Source organism: Hirundo rustica, chromosome 5 (assembly GCF_015227805.2).
Source record: "Hirundo rustica isolate bHirRus1 chromosome 5, bHirRus1.pri.v3, whole genome shotgun sequence".
Lineage (NCBI taxonomy): Eukaryota > Metazoa > Chordata > Aves > Passeriformes > Hirundinidae > Hirundo > Hirundo rustica.
The window spans coordinates 10,420,453-10,439,892 of NC_053454.1; the positions used below are offsets into that span (position 1 = coordinate 10,420,453).

General features: G+C 40.5%; 1 protein-coding gene across 3 annotated transcripts in view; it reads left to right on the forward strand.

The window, feature by feature from the left end:
* The window catches only part of AFAP1 (actin filament associated protein 1), a 113,756-nt gene extending 94,554 nt beyond the window's left edge, over positions 1-19,202 (forward strand). For 2 of the 3 annotated variants that reach the window (XM_040064858.2, XM_058420688.1), the window contains 7 exons: positions 1,074-1,219; positions 4,722-4,839; positions 8,410-8,524; positions 9,507-9,671; positions 10,240-10,430; positions 11,119-11,280; positions 15,726-19,202. In XM_040064858.2, the coding sequence (XP_039920792.1) occupies positions 1,074-1,219; positions 4,722-4,839; positions 8,410-8,524; positions 9,507-9,671; positions 10,240-10,430; positions 11,119-11,280; positions 15,726-15,752 (924 nt within the window). In that variant the 3' untranslated portion in view covers positions 15,753-19,202. Of the gene's footprint in view, positions 1-1,073; positions 1,220-4,721; positions 4,840-6,340; positions 6,599-8,409; positions 8,525-9,506; positions 9,672-10,239; positions 10,431-11,118; positions 11,281-15,725 lie in introns of all 3 variants that reach the window. The other variant, XM_040064857.1, reaches the window with a different exon arrangement.
* The last annotated feature ends 238 nt before the right edge of the window (positions 19,203-19,440 follow it).

A 19,440-nucleotide genomic window follows, 5' to 3' on the forward strand; every position in this document is an offset into this window, starting at 1 on the left:
GCTATTTATGGGAGCTCCTTTTACTCAGTCTGTGTCTGTATTAATACAATTATGCGTTTAAGAAAAGGCAGTGTGCCAGCAGCCTGGTGCGTCTCTTGACTCTCCTCGCTTGCGTGCACCTTTGTCTGTGTTAGCTGGGTCAGGCTTTCTATAGGGGCTTCATTCATCATCTTGTAAATCTGAAATGAGAAGACACTTAAAGCCCGGTATAATGAGCAGGAGGCAACCTTCTGCTTTCAGCGACAGGACAGGCACTTTGACTACTCTGGGTTTTTGACTAGGTCATGTCTCCTGTCCTTGCAATGAGGCCTGTTATCAGAGAGCAGTTCAGAGAGCACTAAAATCTAGAGAACAGCTCAAGGAGTAGTGAAAAGCAGTGAAATGCATAGAAATAAGAAATTTAGAAACCACCAAATTTGTTAATGACAAGTTGTTGCCTTTCCCCCGCTACTTCCATCCAATATTTGTTTTGCTACTATTTAACTTCTGAATTGGTGGCTTGAAGCAAAATATGAAAAAACTTCAATTATTTTAATAGTATTAATGCTTTTACTTATATTATCAGGAAGATGAATGCCATCATCTAGACAAGTGTAGCAAAATTTCTCAAAAACTAATGTTAAAATCTCTTCACTGTTTTGTTCCCTCTTTCCTCTTGTTTCTGTTTAACAGCAACACTTTCTTCTCTGGAGTCGTGTTATCTAAAAATCCCCCAGCCTAACATAGGAAAATAATTATGTTAAAGCTTTCGATATTCCGAAGTCTAAAATAAGCATTACTTGAATCTAAATCCACTGGCCTTAAACGCTTATTTTTTTCTCCTTTTTAGTGGATTTCCCACTTTGTATTACATCATAACTGATGAACACATAGCTTACTTAAAGTGCCCTCCTTCTAGCAAAGCAGATTTAATATGAAATCCTGGGGTTTTTAAGAGTTCAGCAGAATGAAACCAGAGCCTCTCATACAATGTGGTAGCAATTTGTCAACCAAGAAGAATGCACGTTTTGCAATAATGCTCAGCGCGGTGGCAAAGCAAAGACCTGACCTACGCTCTTGCCCTCTTCTTGCAGGCCTCCTCCTCCGAAGACATGGGCAGATGGATAGGGATTCTGCTGGCAGAAACAGGGTCTTCAACAGACCCTGGAGCTCTGCACTACGACTACATCGATGTGGAAATGACGGCAAGCGTCATCCAGGCTGCAAAACAGACCTTCTGGTGAGAGCTGTTCTGCTACCCGGCTGTTCCCAGTGCTCTGGGAATTTATATCCATGTATTGACTCCACTGCCAACGCAGATTATCAAAATCCACCTCCCCCCTCTCCCCCTTTGCCAGATACTGAACTCCTGAAGTGTTTCAGCACTGCAACATGTTAGATGTGTTTATGATTACTGTGTTGGAATCCTGCTAAGTTCTGTAAAAGATGCAAGGCACTATGCAACTTTACTCAAATCTTTACTAATTTTTTTCAGAAAGTCCCCTTATCAAATGTTATATTTTAATGTTCTATTTTGCCTAAAGTGTTAGAGCTATCCCTGGAAGAGAACAAATATTCTGAAATATGCAGCCACGTAATTCACATTTAATGTTTGTATTTGCTGTACATATAGGGAAATATGCAGCATATTATTGATCAATATATGCTGCACACTCATAGTCTATAGCAAATTTAAATCTTGGATAGTCATATAATCAGTATTTGCTTCTCAAGTTCGTTCTGATTTCTTAAAAACTTCATCAAACTCACCCCAGTTCAATTAATTTCTGTGGTTTAATATAAGAGGTGATAATTGGGAAAGTGTCTAGAGGGTGCAGCATGTAAACTGTTTAAACTGCAAATCAGTACAATGCATTCCCCATTACTGATCCTGTGCTAAAAGGAGTAATACATGCTTAGCACATACAATGATTTACATGTTCAAATCATTTGAGGCATTAAAGCAGTCTTTGGTGGGAAAAGACCATCATTTTTCCTTGGGTAGATGAGGTTTTTAGAAATGAGGATGCCCTGCTGCAGTTGCTCCCTGTGGTTAGAAAGTGGGTGGCCTGAGAAGACAGCTGGCAAAGGCATCATCCCTCTGCAAGATGACACTCCCTAGACTAATTTGGAATTTGTGTGACTTAATACATTAGAGAATCACACCCCATCTGCCCATCATGACTTTAAACAGATAGAAAATGAAGGGGGGGGGGGGGGGAAAGGAAAAAAATTTTGGAGTTTTCCAAAAGATGAGCCTATTGCCATTAGCTAGCTGCCAAGAGAAGTTAACAAGGGAAAATGCCCAGCTTCAATCAGAGTCCAGTTTGAATTATTTCTGATGGAAATCTAAGTGACTCAGTGTTAACACAAGCCCAGTTTTGTGAAAACCAAATAATTTTGATAGAATTAAAATGAACTTAGTGTACAGACTTATATTCATATTTGTTTAGAAGTCAATAGGGCTCAAAAAGTTTATCCTGTGTTGACATGTATTTTTGCTTCAGTCAGCATCTAGCAGTAACCACAGTTAAGAGAAATAGAGTGGGTAACCTTTTCCCCACGAATTCTGAAGGACTTTCCTTTTCTGCACAAATGTGGTACTAATTGAAGCCAAGTGAAAACATATATGCAACTAGACCACGTTAAAAAGGAGTGTCAAACAACTTGCAAAATAGCAGAATTTCCCTGTTAAGAATTAATTAAAATTCATTTGGTGTGTTTAAGAGCCTGTGAGGGCTTGCTGATAAGGAATAGAGTAGCTGTCTGTTGATTTTCAGCTACTGCTAGAAAATGAGGAAAAATTACAATGATACTTGAATGTTAATGAACTACAACATTTGCCCTTTATAGGATGAATATCGGTATTCCAAATTAAATGCAGTTATCATTAAACCTTAGTTTATCACTCAGTCACTTTAGGTTATTGGTTATCCGCTTACTAAGATTAATGCTTTGCAAAACTATCAGCTCTTCATTAATAGTCCCATCAATTTCCTTCATCTAAATCATTAGGTATGGAGGAAAAGCTGAAGGTAAAGTGCTTCCAGGCAAGTTGCTCCATTTTCCTTCTAGCAGTTTCTGAATACAATTAACTTGCATGGATGCACCTGCAAACATGATTAATGAGGATTATTGAAACAATTATTATGAATTGTTTGCAACTATTGAGCTAAATCCTGCCTTCCTTTGGTGGTGGAAATATTTACTACAGGTGCATCAGATGCCACTAATGATATCCCAGTTTTCAGACATGGTGCTTTTACATAGCTGTAATTGGAGCCTCTTAACTAGAAAGAATAGAGCAATAATTCCAAACTGAGTTCTTCAGACCAACCAGAAACACTTGTGTAATGCTCTTCTTTAAGAACAGTAAACAAATGCAGCCCTCTAGTAATGTCTAGCAAGGTGTGAGTTACGATAAAGTTAAAAACATTTTTATCATGGCATTTTCCTTGGGCTTTTTGCTGTTAGTTTGTTTGAAGTAAGAAAAGCTTCTGTCTAATGGGTTTTCCATCCCCACACTGCCTTGAAAGGTTCACACCGAGCTGGGCAGGTTTGTCCATCCTGTGAGCCCAGGTCTCCCGTGGCTCAGGTGAGCCCCAGTTCTCCCTCTGAACGAGAAATTCGGTGGGCTCCATGTTATTCCAAAGCCAAAAGAAAGCAACTGTTGAAACCACAGCATTCCTGAGCTCCTGCCAGTGCTACAGAAGACCCTCTCTGCTTTAGCAGTGCTTTATCATGTTTTATGAATGTCAGCACAGACTGAATAGTTCCATTGTTTGGGATGGAAAACATTGTTTTCCCATTCATGTACACCTGAAATTGTAGGAATGGAATTATTTTGGATCTCACTCTATACCTTATTCAATCCCAGCCGTTGCTACAAAGGAAAACACCCTTGGGGTCATTATTGCTGTCAGGCATGACTCTGCCATTTTCTGCATTGTTAGATCTTTGCAAACCTGATGTACTTCTTGATATCTCGCGTGTGTTCTGCAGAATTCCAGTAAAATAAGCAGCAGGGTTGATTGGGAGAGGATAAGGGGGAAAAAATTAAAATATATTAAATATATGTTTGATTTTTCCAGAGGACTCTGGTCCACCATGTGTAACAGAGCGAGAGTGAGCATATAGAGTATTTGCATGTACAATTACCCAGAGAGATTTGGGAAGCATAGTGCCATAGCCAGCCAAAAGTCCTGATAAAGAAAAGAAGAATTCTCAGGTTTTGAGGAAGAAATTACACAGGAAATTTTGATAGATCTGTTAACTTGGATTTCACTGAAATTATGTGGGTTTTTTTCAAATTTTTGCTGGATTTTATTCTTGGTTCTCTCATTTCCTAAGTTTGCATCCCCCTGAACATGCAGGCACACAGAAACACCTGCTTGTCCCCAGCGCAGACAACAAAAGAGCGTTTCTGGGACCCTGTCAGGCTGGTGTAAAACAGAGATCAGCAGGTTCCTATGTAAACATGCCACTGAGCAATTTCAGCTGTTGCCCTCCTGGCCTTCAGAGAGTTGTATCCCTGCTGTAAGAATGGAGAACAGGAGCATATGTTGTGTTACTGGCTGCAGCAGCAATGTCTGAGTAGCAAAGAAAGAAAAACTGCCCTGCAGAAAGTGAGAAGCTCTGTGATTCCCGGCCACATAATCAGGCATGGGGAATATACCACTGAATCATCATTTAAGCTTAGGTTTAAGTGCTGGTTTTTATTGTTTTTACTTTGCATTATTCAGTTTCATGAACAGGCGGGTTATATCTACAAACCCGTACCGGGGAAGCGCTGCCAACGGCTACGCCTGTCCAAGTGGAATGGCACTTCATTACGACGATGTTCCCTGCATAAATGGATCGGTAAGAGCTGGATTTGCACAGAACAAATGGTTTGCATGTGTTGAATGAGTGGACATCTGAAAATTATATTATCTAAAGATCCTCACCGGGCAGTTTCCAGGTGAACTCGTATTTTTTTTGATTGGGGGTTGCAAACTCCTCTCACACCTATAGAATATAAGGGCATGGGACATATTGTTTACATTAACCTGCATGTGAGCCAATGTGCATTTAGAAAGCAGTTGCCTGTTGATGATTTGTTGCCAAGTCCTTGAATATAATACTCACTTGAGGAGGTATTTTTTTTAGATCACACTGGAAAGGGCAAAATTAAGGACTCAATTACACCAGGCACTTTTTGATGTCTGTTGAAAAAACACCAAAACCCAAACACTTCTCCGTCCTGTGGCTGCATTCCTGAGGCCTGCAGGTGCTGCTCGTCCCAAAGGAGAACCAGAGTGGTCAATTCCATTTTCATAAGTTGCAGAGCTGATTGTAGGCAGATGCATAATAAGATTTAACATCTAGTGGATGCTAACCAATAGTAATATGGGCTCCTCAGGAAGATATACAGGGCAGCTTCAGTCCCTGTCAGCTCTTAATTTGGGCTGTTGTATAAAGACCCCACTAATGGCAAACTCAAGAGAAATTAAGAGTTTCAAATGTGAATTGGACTGGACTCCAATATGTCAGTAATGTCCAAAAGATGCTAGAAATCCCTTTTTGGGAACAGTGCATGATGACTTGTGTGGAGAGCAATCTCTGCGTAGTTCTTGGATGTGCTCATGCCTCTGTTTGAGTAGTGTACTGCCATGGCCAGGATGGGTTAAGGAAGGATATTTTGCAGTCAAGTTCGTTTCTTTTAAGGTTAATCAGATGAATCACTGGAGTACTATTGTTGAGCTTTCCATTTTTCTAAAAATTAAAAAAAAAAAAGAAAGAAAATAAAAGAGCTATTTTAGTTCTTGTAGCTCAGAATAATAAATCTCCATCAAATACAATGTGCTAGCATACCAGCAGCTGATATTCATGGGAAAGACATGTAGCCTGAAGAAATAAAAAATAAAATAAAATAAATCATTTTTTTAAAAAAAAGAAAAAAAAAAAAGAAAAAATTTGTCTTATGATAATTGCTAGTCTATTTTATTTTTAACAACTCATGTACTGGATGTAATCCCATGGATTCATTTGTGCAAACTGCGAGTAGACCCCTGTTAACACAGTCTGTCTGCGCCCCCTTGGTGCTCGAGCTACCAGCTGAAGGTGCAGTCCATGAAACAGCGAGGGTGATAGGTTTGCTTATACTATGGAACACACTCAGGGCTGGGGCTGTGAGCCATGGAATGCAATTCTTGCTTTCCACACGGTGTCCTCCCCCCATTTTTAAATAGTTTAAGTGTGTGCTTGCTAACTGCCTCACTGAGGGCTTGCTGGAGTCCAAAGCATCGCTAATGTTTTAATTTCACTTAGGAGGTTCTGCATGGTGCATTGTTCACTAACTGCTGAGGTGTGTGTGTTGCAGTGGGAACCAGAAGATGGCTTTCCTTCTTCTCGTAGCAGGAACATTGGAGAAGAAATGCTTTATGATAACGCAGGCCTGTACGATAACTTGCCGTCTCCAAAAATCTTTGCGCGCTATCCGCCAGCTGACAGGAAAGCCAATAGGTTATCTACTGACAAACTCTCCTCTAACCATTACAAATACCCTGTCTCATCCAATCTGTCTTCTGCTCAGTCTGTCACTAATACCTCTGCTGTGGGGAGGGGATCTGGCTCGCAGGTACTGTACTATTTAATACTTAACAGAGCTTTTTATTTGTTGGCTGTTCTGTTTATCTGTTTGTTATCTGAAGGGGCTGTTAGAGTCCCTTAGTGTTAGCACTGAAGTGCCTGAAGTTTATGAGCCCACTGCAAATTAAGCACATTTGCAAAGTTATAAATTCCAATGTGGAAGTAGCGGTACTTTGCCCACATGTTCTTGATGATTTACAGATTGTGAATAATAAGAAAAGAATAAATGTGACCATCCACACTTAACCTGAATGTATGTTTTGCTACCTTCTGGCTCCTCAGGCAGAAGTGTCTTAAAAAAAAGCCCAAAAAGGATAGGTGACATATGACCTGACTGTGACAGTAAATTTCACTCTTTAGAATTGTACTAATCTATATATAATGTATTCTATGGTTATATATTTTGTGAATATGCATATAGATCATAACTTGCTGTTATATATTTAGTAAATTATAAACAATTAGTAAATTAGTTGCATCTATTCATATATACCATCTTTATATTACTGCCTGTTATTTTCTCCCCCCCCCCCCCCCCCCCCCCCCCGCCAAAAAAAAAATAAGCCTATGTCTCTGCTGCTTTCTAAGGGTGGCTACAGGCTTTTGTACCTCAAACATGAACCTATAGAGCGGACAAAGTCCTCTGAGCTCAGTGTTGTAGCAGATGGGCACAACCCAGCAGGGCAGCAGAGCAAGCCTTGCTCACAGCCATGCCAGGAACCTTCTCAGAGCCCTTAGCTGGTCTCTGAAAGGTGGTCACTGGCTTAAACCAATATATCACAGTGTGAATATATCACAGTGATGGGTGGGTTTCAATCTAATCTGACACGGAACTGTTAAGATAAATGATTCCCTTGTATAAGGTACCTCTCATACTGTGTGTTAACTCACTTAACCTATACAAAAACCTCATATAATGGAATATTAGAATTCAGGGCAGTTGCAAAAACGGAGGTGGACATGAGCAATAAATTAATTACTGCAGCAGCAAGCTTCTCAGTGCACTCACAAACCTTTGGAAGCAGGAGAACAGAGCATGGCACACATATGTCCTGTGCTTGGCTGGAACATCCTCCTTGGAAACACGATGAGTAGTCAGGACAAGGTTATCTTCTTAGGGTTCCCTTCGTTGTCATGAGCCCTCTAAATGGAAACCCTTTGAACATGAGATATTCTGTTCCTGGTAACCTTGTGAGCCTGTCTGGTCATTATGTGAGGGTTTTTAAGTAAGAAAAGCTTTCAAGTAATAGCTAGAAGTTGTATAAGGGGAAAACAATATGTTAGCTCCTAGCACTTAAAAGCATGTAATAATCATATTGTTAAAAAAAAAAAAAAAAATTCCACAAAAAGGATGGCAAGGTCATATAGTAAATAAGAAACAATATTGAATTTTTCTGTGGCAAACCCTAGTAGGTTTTACTGTGTGAAATTAACTCTGAAAAACCAGTGTTTCAAGAGTCTTTACCGTAAAAAATTTTTGTAAGGTATTCTCTTCTGCCTTGCAGTGGCTTTCTTAATACTATAAATGCCAGGGTTCTAAGCACATTGGAAACCACGATGCCCCCAGAAACAGGGAGTTCATCCCCTTGTTATCCTGTGATTGCTGGCTCCCGCTGAGCAGGCAGCTCCCAGAGGCACCTCTGGAGGAAGCGCCGTCTCCAGCCCAATCAATGTGCTCTATTAAGGCTCTCTGATGTAGCAAACAGCTTTCTGTCAAGCTCTGCCCTTGATGAAAGGGTGAAAGTAATGCCAGTGGCACGGGACTAGCTGGAGCCCATTTGTACTTTTGTTTTCAAACAGTTTAAAGGCAAGAAGCCTCCTGTGACTACTAATGGGATCACCGGAAAAGCAAGGACTTTAAATAACCAGCCGAAGAAATCTGAAACAGCTTCCTGTGTGAAGCGCACTGCGTCCAGTAAGTATTTGTCCTCACTGCTGCCTGGCTTGGGAGTGGAGTCAGGAGGGTGCCCAAAATAGCTCTGGTCTCAGCAGACAATGTAAAGATCCAGGGTGGGTTTTGTGTGGCTGAGAGGCCGAGGAGATGCCAAGACTTTAAATAGGAGATACATTGGTGACTTAACTCCAGCCACAGCACACGAGAACAGGGTGTCATATGGGAGAATGAAAAATACTAAAACTGGCTTAAAAACTCTTTCTCAGGAATGATTTCATATCACAGTGTGCCTTCAGATATGTGACAGACAAAGTGGTGTCTCACCTGACCTATCTTCTTTGAGCCTGCAACTAGAGCAGAGGTAGAGAGAGGGCTGTGATGGGAATTAGACCACAAATATATGTGAGCTGTGAAATGAAAGCATATGTATGGGAAATTAAAAAAGAAAAAGAAAGCTGTCAAGAATCAAAGAAGTGCTAACATCTTTGTATTCTCTTATGTAAGGTGAGAAAAGATGTGCACTTGAAGTAGGAATGAAAGCCAGGCAAATGGCCAAGCAGGTGGTTTTTCCTCTGACCCTTCCAATTAAGAATGAAGGGTTCATAGCTAGAGAGGAGCCTCCTTTCCATCTTCTGAACTACAGAGAAAGACAAGGCCATTTTTCAAAACCAGTGTGCTATAAGGTGACTGGTATTTCTCATTTTCCTCCTGTATATGTAAAGAACAAACTCTCTCCCATATCCCTGTTGTAGCTGTGCTACAGAACTTGGCAGCAGTCATGGACATTGAGAAAGAGCCATTGGAAGAGGAATGCCAAACTTTTTTCTCAAACTCTATAGAATTATAGAATGGTTTGGGTTGGAAGGGAACCGTGAAGATCACCTAGTTGCAACACCCCTGCCGTGGGGAGCTATGACGTGCTTCATGTCATGTTTAGTCTCAGGGAACAGTCCAGAATTGTACTGTTAGTTTAAACTAATGAACAGCAATCTGATACATGCAGATGCAGAGCAGTACAAATACGGCAAGAATCGTGTGGAGGCAGATGCAAAGAGATTACAGAGCAAAGAGGAGGAGCTGCTGAAGAAAAAAGAAGCCCTCCGGAACAGGCTGGCCCAGCTCCGGAAAGAAAGAAAAGATCTGCGTGCTGCCATTGAAGTCAATGCTGGTAAGAGGTGCTTTTTTTGTGCTGAATTCTCACCTGAGAATTAATTTTCCAAACAGCTTTGTATTCTGTGCTGAAGACACGTCATTCTAAGCAAGGTTTGGTTTTGGTGCGGAGCAATACTCTGCAATGCCTATATTTGCTTTCTATATAGATACAAAATGTATAAGATAAAAATACGTATGTGTAAGTGTATATATAAATTTTATATATACATACATATGTATACACATACCTAAGGAATTACACTGGTGAGAACTTCAGATAAGCAGAGAATGGGAATAATTTTTTTGTCACTAGCTAATTATATTTTCATGATATGGAAAAATAAAAAAACCAATACTGATTTTAAATCAGACTGGATATCTAGGAATGCCACTTGATAGAAAGCATTTGATTTATGCTACTAAACTTTTTGCATGAAAGAAGTGTTTTATATAAAGTACCTACATTTTTTTTCATATCACTGATGTGTAGAGACCTTGTTTCCTTACTTTTTATAAAGAAAATAATTTCTCTAAGTGTCAATTTAAGGTTATTATTGAAATAATAAAATGGCTGTGAATGACAGGCAGGAAGACCCAAGTGATTCTTGAAGACAAGTTAAAGAAGCTGGAAGAGGAGTGTAAGCAGAAGGAGGCTGAGCGTGTAAACCTGGAGCTAGAACTGACCGAGGTGAAGGAGAGCCTTAAGAAAGCCTTGGCTGGTGGCATCACGCTGGGCTTGGCTATTGAACCCAAATCAGGAACATCAAGTCCACAGGTATGCAAAGCCATTGAACGTGCAATTCCCAGTACCGTGGGCTGGGAGCGCTCAGCCTTCCCATCTCCAGCAAAAATGAGAAGGAACTGAGAATTTTATAATGGTTTATTAAGCCTTAGAAATAAGAGCAGAATTAAATGCCTTTCTGTGTTATTTACATTTCCTACAGCAGTAGGGAGCAGGTAGACATGGGAATCACAGGCAGGATGTGTTAGAATAATGTGCAAAAACCCGACACCTTGTCCTCAGTGGTTGTAGAAATGCAGGAACCAAGACATTGCTCCAGCCCAGGGAGATTTAAATGCACCAAGTCATCGTGCAGTGATGGAGATGTGCTTGTGCTTGTGTCACATTTTGCAAGGACTGCATCTCACACCTTCAGGGTGGAGCTTGGCAGTCCCATCTTAGTGCTATAGATCTGTCTTAAGCAGCTGTCACATAAAGGTCATCAATTCCTCTGGATTATCCATAGTTGTTTAATCAGACTCATAGTCCAACTTCAATTTTCATCACAGAGCACACATGCACATTTTTTTTCTTTTGTTCTAATGTCTTTCTCATTTATTCATCATTATTATGAATATAGTTTCTTTTAAAAAGAGTTCTGCTGTTCTGAATCTAAAGCAGAAAATATTGCACGTGTGACTACTTGGAGGAAACTCAATTTAGGCTTTGCACTCTTTATTAGTCTCCAATTTTCAAGCACCGAACTTTGGAAAACTCTCCAATCTCCAGCTGTGATACCAGTGATACTGAATGCTCCATCCCTGTGAACAGCGCAGTGGCTCTGAAGCGACCTCCCTCAACAAACAATTCTCCATGTCGAGGCCATGTCCTTCGAAAAGCAAAGGTGAGAGAAGTGATGTCTTAATTTTCTTTTTCTGTGCTTTTTCATACTTTCTTACAAAGTCTTATTTAGCCTTAAGAAGAGAGTATCTAAATTATCCATATTACTACATAAATGCTGCTGGTTTGGGGAGCCTTTTGCAGAAGAATTGGTAAGTAGCTTGGGAGATGTATTTGACTCTACTCTGATTCCATGTTTTTCTCCGTTGCTTTGTAGATTTAATTGGACAGGTAAGTGGTAGACAGTCCATGTGTCCACTACTCTGTAGCAGGGAAGTGATTAAAAGAGCACTGTCACAGTAAGTGATTAGAAACTGCACAAAATTGGCCCTGATCTTTTCCAGCCACTGCAAGAACAGAGTAGATGTACATTATAATCAATGACAATGTGTTGTGCAAGTATCTACTCGATGTACATTTTAAGTAAAAGCTGAATTACTTTAATTATGTCTTGCAAGTACCAGGCTGAAACTTGGTGTCCGCTTGTATTGTTACAGTTTTCTAATTTTTGTGGTTTAGTTTAAATGGGATTTGAAGGACCGTTCTTCCAGGCTAAATTTGCTGGCAACATAAGCATGTGGGCAACACATAACCAAGGGTGACAGTAATGGCGTTGGGCCCAAGCCTTTGTTTATGTAGTAATTCAGTGCTAGTTGTAATTATAAACAGCAATAATCATAAACACTTGTCGTTCATGAAGGCTATTTCCTTCTTTCATTGCTGTCTTCTGTACTGGGATTTCTTGAAGTAACTTCTGTTACATGTATTCAGTGATTATATACATTTCCAGTGTCTGAGCGTAAGCCTGGAGCCTAAATGTAGTAGATACTGAAAAATCAGCACCTGAAAAACTTACTTTATTATTAAATTATCATAATAGAATTATTTTTCCTGCTATACCATTTGTGAGAGCTTTCTCACCCTTCTTCTACCCACTTTCCATGGACAACAACTGCTTTTTTCCTTCCAGTGTGCCTGATTCATTTAAATCCAACTAAGAATAATTACACTCAGCATAATTACACTCAGGTTTCAATTCTAATCAACGGAAGTTTGCAGCTTGTGTTTCAAACCTGAAAAAGGATTTATGTGCTCTAAAGCTTATATGTGCATTCCAATTATACCCCAATTTGTCCCATAACTATATCATCTCTAACCGCACATTTTGTCTTAGATGTGGGTGTTAGCCCAGCAACACTGGGGGAATGTGGTCCAGCAGAGCTCAGTTCCTGCAGATGGGAGCATGGATTTGTGCTGGACAGGCACATTAAATCCAGCCATCTAATCCTTACAGCTGGAGAAAGCAGGGCATTATAAAAACCTAAACATTTTTGGGGTAAAGAATACCTTCCAGCTGTAGTAGATTTTTATGGTCAGCATATACCATGGAGGAAAAACCCTGCTGTGTTTTTTTGTGTCGGTGTACTTTGGATGGCATGATAAGTTGGTCAAGCTTTTTGGCAGAGGAATCTTGGATGTAGGATTAGGCTAATCAAAAAGGATATGGAGCAGCTAAGCATATTTTTCCCATGCTGGGAAAAACAACTCAAAGTATCCAATTCAGCTTTAACAGCTTTTTTCCCCTAAAACCTCATGCACTAAATATTAAGAGTGAAATTTTGCTGAATTAAATAGTGCAACCCAATCTGTTCTCAGCCCATTGGCAGCCCCAGCTGCCATCAGGTGCACATCTGCAGCACGCCCACGCTCGGGGGTCGCTGTTCACGTGCGGGGTGGGATTTGGCTCTCAATTCTTTTGGCCTTTTGCAGTTGCGAGTGAGCCCAGGCCTTGTAGATGTGGCTCAGGAAAGGGCGTCACACGTGAGTATCCCAGAGCAGAACTTGGCTCTGCATGCATGGATGTCAGCGCAGTTTGTGGGAGTGAAACACATCCCACGTCTGTGCTTGCGCTTGCATCTCCAGCGGCTGGCACAGCTCCCGATGCTGCGGGGGGAGTTGTACACACGCTCGGAATGTCAGAACACGGGTTTCTCCCCTGGTGTGTATTCGAATGCACTGAATGCCTCCCTCCTTGCCCTCTTCCTCGCCCGGGGGATGCTGAGCCTGCCACCTGCCCGCCTTGCACTCGCAGCCAGCCTCGGGTCACAGCGGCGCTCCCCAGGCAGCAGCGCCGTGCGTGCGCTGGGGCAGCGGCGGCTGCTGCTGCTGCGCCCCTGTGACAGCAGCACGGGGTTGGAACCTGTGCACCAAAAGCTTCCTCCTCTCAGGTGCGCTGACGTTAGAAGGAAATACAGAGAGAAGCAGTAAGACAGATCTAGTGTTCAGTATAAGAAAGAACAGCGATTTGGGGATTGGCTGTTCAGGACATACACTATACATACACACGTAAATGCATAAATGCATTTGTATTTTTTTAATTTTTCTTTTTGTGAGTATCTTTAGATTTTTTTTTTTTTTTTGAAATAATTATGCGTATTTTTAAGAAGTCAGAAGGCATTTTAATTGCAATTTTGTCTAATCTGTACTTGGCTAGAAATGGAGAGTCTAATTAAAGTATGGAAAACAATATTCTGTGTCAGTAGTCCTAGAGAAGTAAAAAGATTCAAATATCCTTGCTGTACAGCAATTATTTAAATGTTTCACATATTCATTTAAATATAAAATTGGTTTCTAAAACTAAATTGTTATGTGCAGCAAGAAAACTGAAATTAGTATTTCTGATTTGTTTTTGAAACTAGTGGGCTGGTGAATGTCAGCATCTGACATCTTGCTTGTGTTCAAGGACTGGAGAAGAAAAGGAGCTGTCCCAGTTTCCCAGCTCTCAGTCAGGCTGTCGGTGTTGACTTAGACATTCTTTCCTTGGTGTGAACCTGCAGGAGCAGTGGAAAGAAAGAAAAATTTCCTTTTGCACCTGCAAAAGAAGCTTCTGCTTTCAAGGCTGATTTAACACTTGAAAAAATTCTCTTCGCAGTTGCTTAGCCAAGGACTTCCTTTATAGCTTTGTTAGCATATCCATAGAGAATATACATTTATTAGGGTTTTTAAAGTAATCTAATTTTTACCAGTACTGTGTTTTAACTTTAGAATTACCATAATTTGAAGAGTAAAACTGAATATTTAAAATAGACTGAATTTTAGTAGAAGCACCATTTAAATAAAAAAAAAAAAAACCCAAACACAAGTTTAGAAACAAAGTAAATTATTGTCTACCTTTAAACCTAAGGGGTTTTTTTTCCTTACATTGCTAAAGCAGCCATTAAGTGTGACCTTTACTGTTATTTTACAACAGCTGAAGAGTTGTCATGGTCATACAGCTGTTCAGCCAAACTAATGCTCTTACTGCTTTCAGCAGCAGAAACAGCTATTTACGTGCATAAGTAATGGATTTCAGTCAGAGCTCTTAAATGTTGTGGAATGAGTGTTAAATTCAGGAATTCAGGTTGGAAGCCAAGTCAGCAGGCTGCCTGCAGAGTGTCTCTGCAGAGTGGATGGGTCAGAGAGGAATCCAGCCCCCAGTGCCTGGCGAGGAGCAGCTGGGCGGTTGCTCCGAGGGGATTGCTGGAGCCAGAGGCCACACTCAGTAATTCCTGATGGCTCTAAGGGTGTGATTCAGGGAGTGGGACAGTGTGGCTGTCCATAGGTGAGCCCATCCTGCTTCAGCCCTTCTGCTCCCATGAGCTGTTAGGAGACGCCGTAGGTGCCGTTCGATAGCCGTGCGTTTTACGGAGCTGGGTGTTCAGCTGGAGCAATCTCATGATTCTCACTTCTGTGGCAGAAGAAATGGCAATACCTTGCTCTGAGACATATGACCAAAAGCATTATAGATTATATGTTTTGCTGTGGATGGTGTCCTTGTCCTCAGCTAACAGATGGGGAAACTGAGGCAGAGAAAGTCAAAGCAATTCTTTAGCTTTCCAGGCTCAATTTGGATTATATATGAGGGAAACAAACACAGAAACGGACTTGTTTTTCTTAACCCTGCCTGTTAGTCTCTCTGCTAAGTTGCTCTTTTTAGCCATAGAATTATGTGTTTGCCGTGAGTATTGTAACAAAAAAACTGAAGAGCAGTAAAGCAATCACTTGGTATCAGCCCTGAGAGATATTGAGGGCTTCCTGCTGTCTCACATGAGTCATTTAGAGAGCCCTGTGTGCTTAAATCAGCCTCTCCCTTGCTCAGGGAGAGCTGAGTGCTTTACACCAGCTGTGGGGTGTGAATTGCTCCAGAAGTCCCCTCTGCAGAATACAAATATGGCTTATTTGCACTGCAGTAGAAAATAGGTTTCTCTATATAGTTGTGGAAGGCTGGATGCTGTGCACGGACCATCAGAACATACTTGTTAACATTCCCTAACTAATTTGTGGGATGAATCCAGCAAAGTTAATGGAAAAACTGTTACTGACCTCAGTTGTGGCTTGGCAGATACGATAACATCAGTGAAATATCCTGAATTAACATTTTCTGTATCTTTTTATTCCCCCCCTTTGCAGGAATGGGAGATGAAAAATGGAACATAAACATAGCGAAGCCGCTCACTCTCCATAAAGGCCTTACCTACTACAGACCAAGACATAGGCTGCAAAGGACTCACCTGAAAGGTCACATCAAGTGATAAAACATAAGAATTTTTATAACTCTGTTAAGTTAATGGTAGCTTGGCGCTAATTTGCCTGTATCCCCTCTACTGTATTGCTGTGTAACTACGTGTGCCCCGTTCTATTAGCTGTAACTCCTTGTTTCCACCTTCACTGGTAAAGAAATTGAAAACCAAAAAAACCCAACCATAGGAATTAAGAAGGAGCATAAAGTCACAGTTGAAAGTTGACTTTGCTGAACCGGCAAAGAAGCAGCAGTGTTAATTGTAGTGCATCGGGCGGCCTGAACACTGCTGAAGACTGGTGTGAAATCTTGACTCTTACAGGTTAAAACTGCCTTCTGAACTCTGCCACAGAGCAGGTGTAACTCCTCAGCAGAGGCTGTGCTGGTAGCTGCTCCCATGGCAAACAAAACCGAAGAAATGTGCTGGCAGAAGCAGCAGTGCCCGCTCTGCCCAGGAGCTCTGCGGGGCCGGCGCCCTCCGAGGCGCCACAACCACTCACTGGTGAAGCCTTCTTTGGACACTTCGTAGACAGATGCTTTTGTCATTGGGAGATAAAAAGCTGCCAAACTTCGAGACAGATGCATTTTTGTACTTTCTCTTTATTGCTATTCTGAAGCACCAGTCATTTTCAAAGGTCGTGTTCTTGAACTATGACTCGTTCCTGATTTTTTTTTTTAAAAGGCAAACAGGTATTTTTAGATACTGCTTCTTTTCTATACATTTTGAAGAAAAAAAAGAAAACAACTGAAATTAGTCATTGATAGATTATGGCAACTCAGAATAACTTATGCAGTCAGTCTTGTTTTGTTTTTTATAAAATAGTATTGTTAAACTTGAGGTATAGAACACTGCTGTACTTAGTTTCCTTTGTCTTTTCAGACCTCAGCTATTATTTTTGAGGAAGATGGACTGAAAAGGTGATAATTTTTGACTCTTTTATAAACAGTTGAACAAATAATTGGGGATTTTGTCAAACAGGAGTCCATTCCTGTTTACTAGGAAACAGCATCTTGCATTTTAGTCTGTAAAATTATAAAAATCTGTTTTTCTTTGTCTCCATCCATGTCATTCCCAAGAAATTACATACAGTAAATTGCCACTGAAGCCCTTCAAAATCTCAAGATTGGTTTTAAAAAATCAGAAGGGGGTTGGGGGAAGAATGTATAATAGGATGGCTTCTTTTAAGTTTTTCTCTTTTTAATTTTTTTTTAAAGCCTTTAGAGAGCTTTCAATCATACTCTCAAGATTTCTTTCCTCCTCAACTGTGAGGAGTAGAAAATTAATTTAAAAAATTACCTCAAAATATGAATAGTATTTTAATCACAGATATAAGGGCTGGAGTCTTGATAATTCATTAAGACTGCAATTAAAATCACAGAAGTTGGCAAGACAGCATTTATCAAGGATCACATCCCTTTATGGCCAAGCCTGCAGATTCTTTCTTACCTTTAGGAAAGGGTGTGTGCAACTCCTGGAGGATACACTGGGATTCTCAGCTGAGCTGGATGCCAGAGGACGTCCTGCAGGAGCTTGTGGGATTTGAAGGCACAGAGCCATCAAAAAGACCTGACAGGAGACAGGGCTGTGTCCTGTTCCCAAATGCATTTAGGGCCAGGGGTCCCACTGACCTTAGCAGTGTAGAAATGGGGCCCAGCATGAGAAAAGGCTCTTTGCTTCTTGTGGCTGTACTTGGTACAAAGTGCCACAGGAATGCAGATACAGTAGGAAAGCAAGTGTCAGTGTGGTTTTCATTGAAAATACATTTTTAAATATTATTTTAGGTCACTTATTAGCTCTCTAACTAGAGGGCACATTCTGTACTGTATGACTACGGACTAAAAACCATCAAATCCCCATAAATAATAGCAGAAACAAATCTGAAGCGAAAGCAAGTTCATTTAGGCTTTTTTATTTCAAATTAAGTTATTTATTTGTATATTTCAATAAATATTTAATTTATGTCTGTACATATTTAATAATGCAAATTAGGCTTCTAGTCAATGTTAGCAATGAAGTAACAGTTGCCATTAAGAAGTGGTCCTGCATCAAGTAATGCAGAGTAGTCAAAAGCCAGATCACTTGTCTTGTATACCCAATATTGGCATTGTCTCTTTCCACCCCCTTATCCCGTGGTAAAAAAAAAAAAAAGAAAAAAAGGAAAAAAAAAGAAAAAATTCCTTGGCAAGGACAGGTTTTGATCTATGCCTGAGGTAGATGTGTGTAAATCTCTGCCCAGGCACACAGAAATTGTGTGGTGCAGCTTTCCTTCGGCCCCGCTGTAGGTGCAGGTCTCCCTGGGCACCTAGAGCACCCTGGGCCCCCGCAGTGCCTGCTGCACAGGAGCTGCCCCTCGGCTAAACATCTCTCACTCTTCCTCCAGCAAACACTCCACAAAGCCACCGCCACTTTAGTTTATTCTTTAGAACAGCCAAGGTTTTGAAAGGAGGAAAACCAAAAAGCTTGGGGAATAACCTCTCTATAGACCGCTGTCAGTGCTGTGAAATGTACTCTGTTGCCTTGAATAGCACTATTGCTGCACAGTTTTTTATAAATGGCGACAGAGCTTGTAATTTCACCGTTTTTAGATTTCAGGATCACCGGGCAAACTCAGCCACAGAGCAGCATGACTTTTGTTTTAAAGGAAAACTCTTGTATTTTGAACCATTTCTATGTCTTCTATGAAAATGTTACACTTATGCTTACTCACCAAATGCCTGTTAGTGTACCAGGTGCTTTTTAAAAATCGTTTTTGTTTGTTTGTTTGTTTTCTTAATGGATTATGCTTTTTTTATAAAAAAACCCAGCTCGTAACTTTGGGGGATCAGGGGTGCTTTTTTTAAAAAGATGATTGTGGCAATTTGATTTTTCAAATGGAGAATATTGATTTAGTATCAAGTTTTGTTAGACACTTTCAAATTAATTGGCCCAGGGTGTATGTTGTATGATAATGTTCTCATATTAAGAATGTAATTATTTCCTTATTGTATTTTTTAAAAAACAAAATCATATTTAAAAAAAAACTCAGTGAAAAAAAAGCATGATAGAAACATGGAAAAAAAAAGGTTTTGTTTTATTTTTTTTATTGGATATGTTGGCAGTGCCCATTATAATTGACTGTAAATATAGCCTTTCTACTGTATTTCTCAGTGTATTTAAGGTTTTTTTTTGACACGCATTCATGGACACTTCTGTTACAAAACAAAAACAAAAGTCCAAAATACACCCACCTTCAAATGTGTGTCTTCGTAGCTTCAACTAACTTTATGCCTTTCTAGTTTATTCTTCAGAAAGTCTTGCAAAGTGTGAAAAAAGACTGGCACCTGGTAGGTGCGACAGATCCAAGACCATTATTAATAAAGTTACCTGTCAGACAAAAAGGAATTGCATTGTTGTTTCTTGGTGTTTGTCAGTTCGAGAAGCACCTTGAGGTGCTAAGATGGAACCTCAGCAGGTCCCACGCAAGAGTCAGCCTCAGCTGAGAACCGCTCTCCTGTGCCCGTCAGCTGAGAAGTGTTTGGACGTTATGGTATTTTTTGGTACCACTTGTATCCCACTTTACTGAGTGATGACCTCCTGCAACTTGAATGCAGCCTAAGGACTCTCTT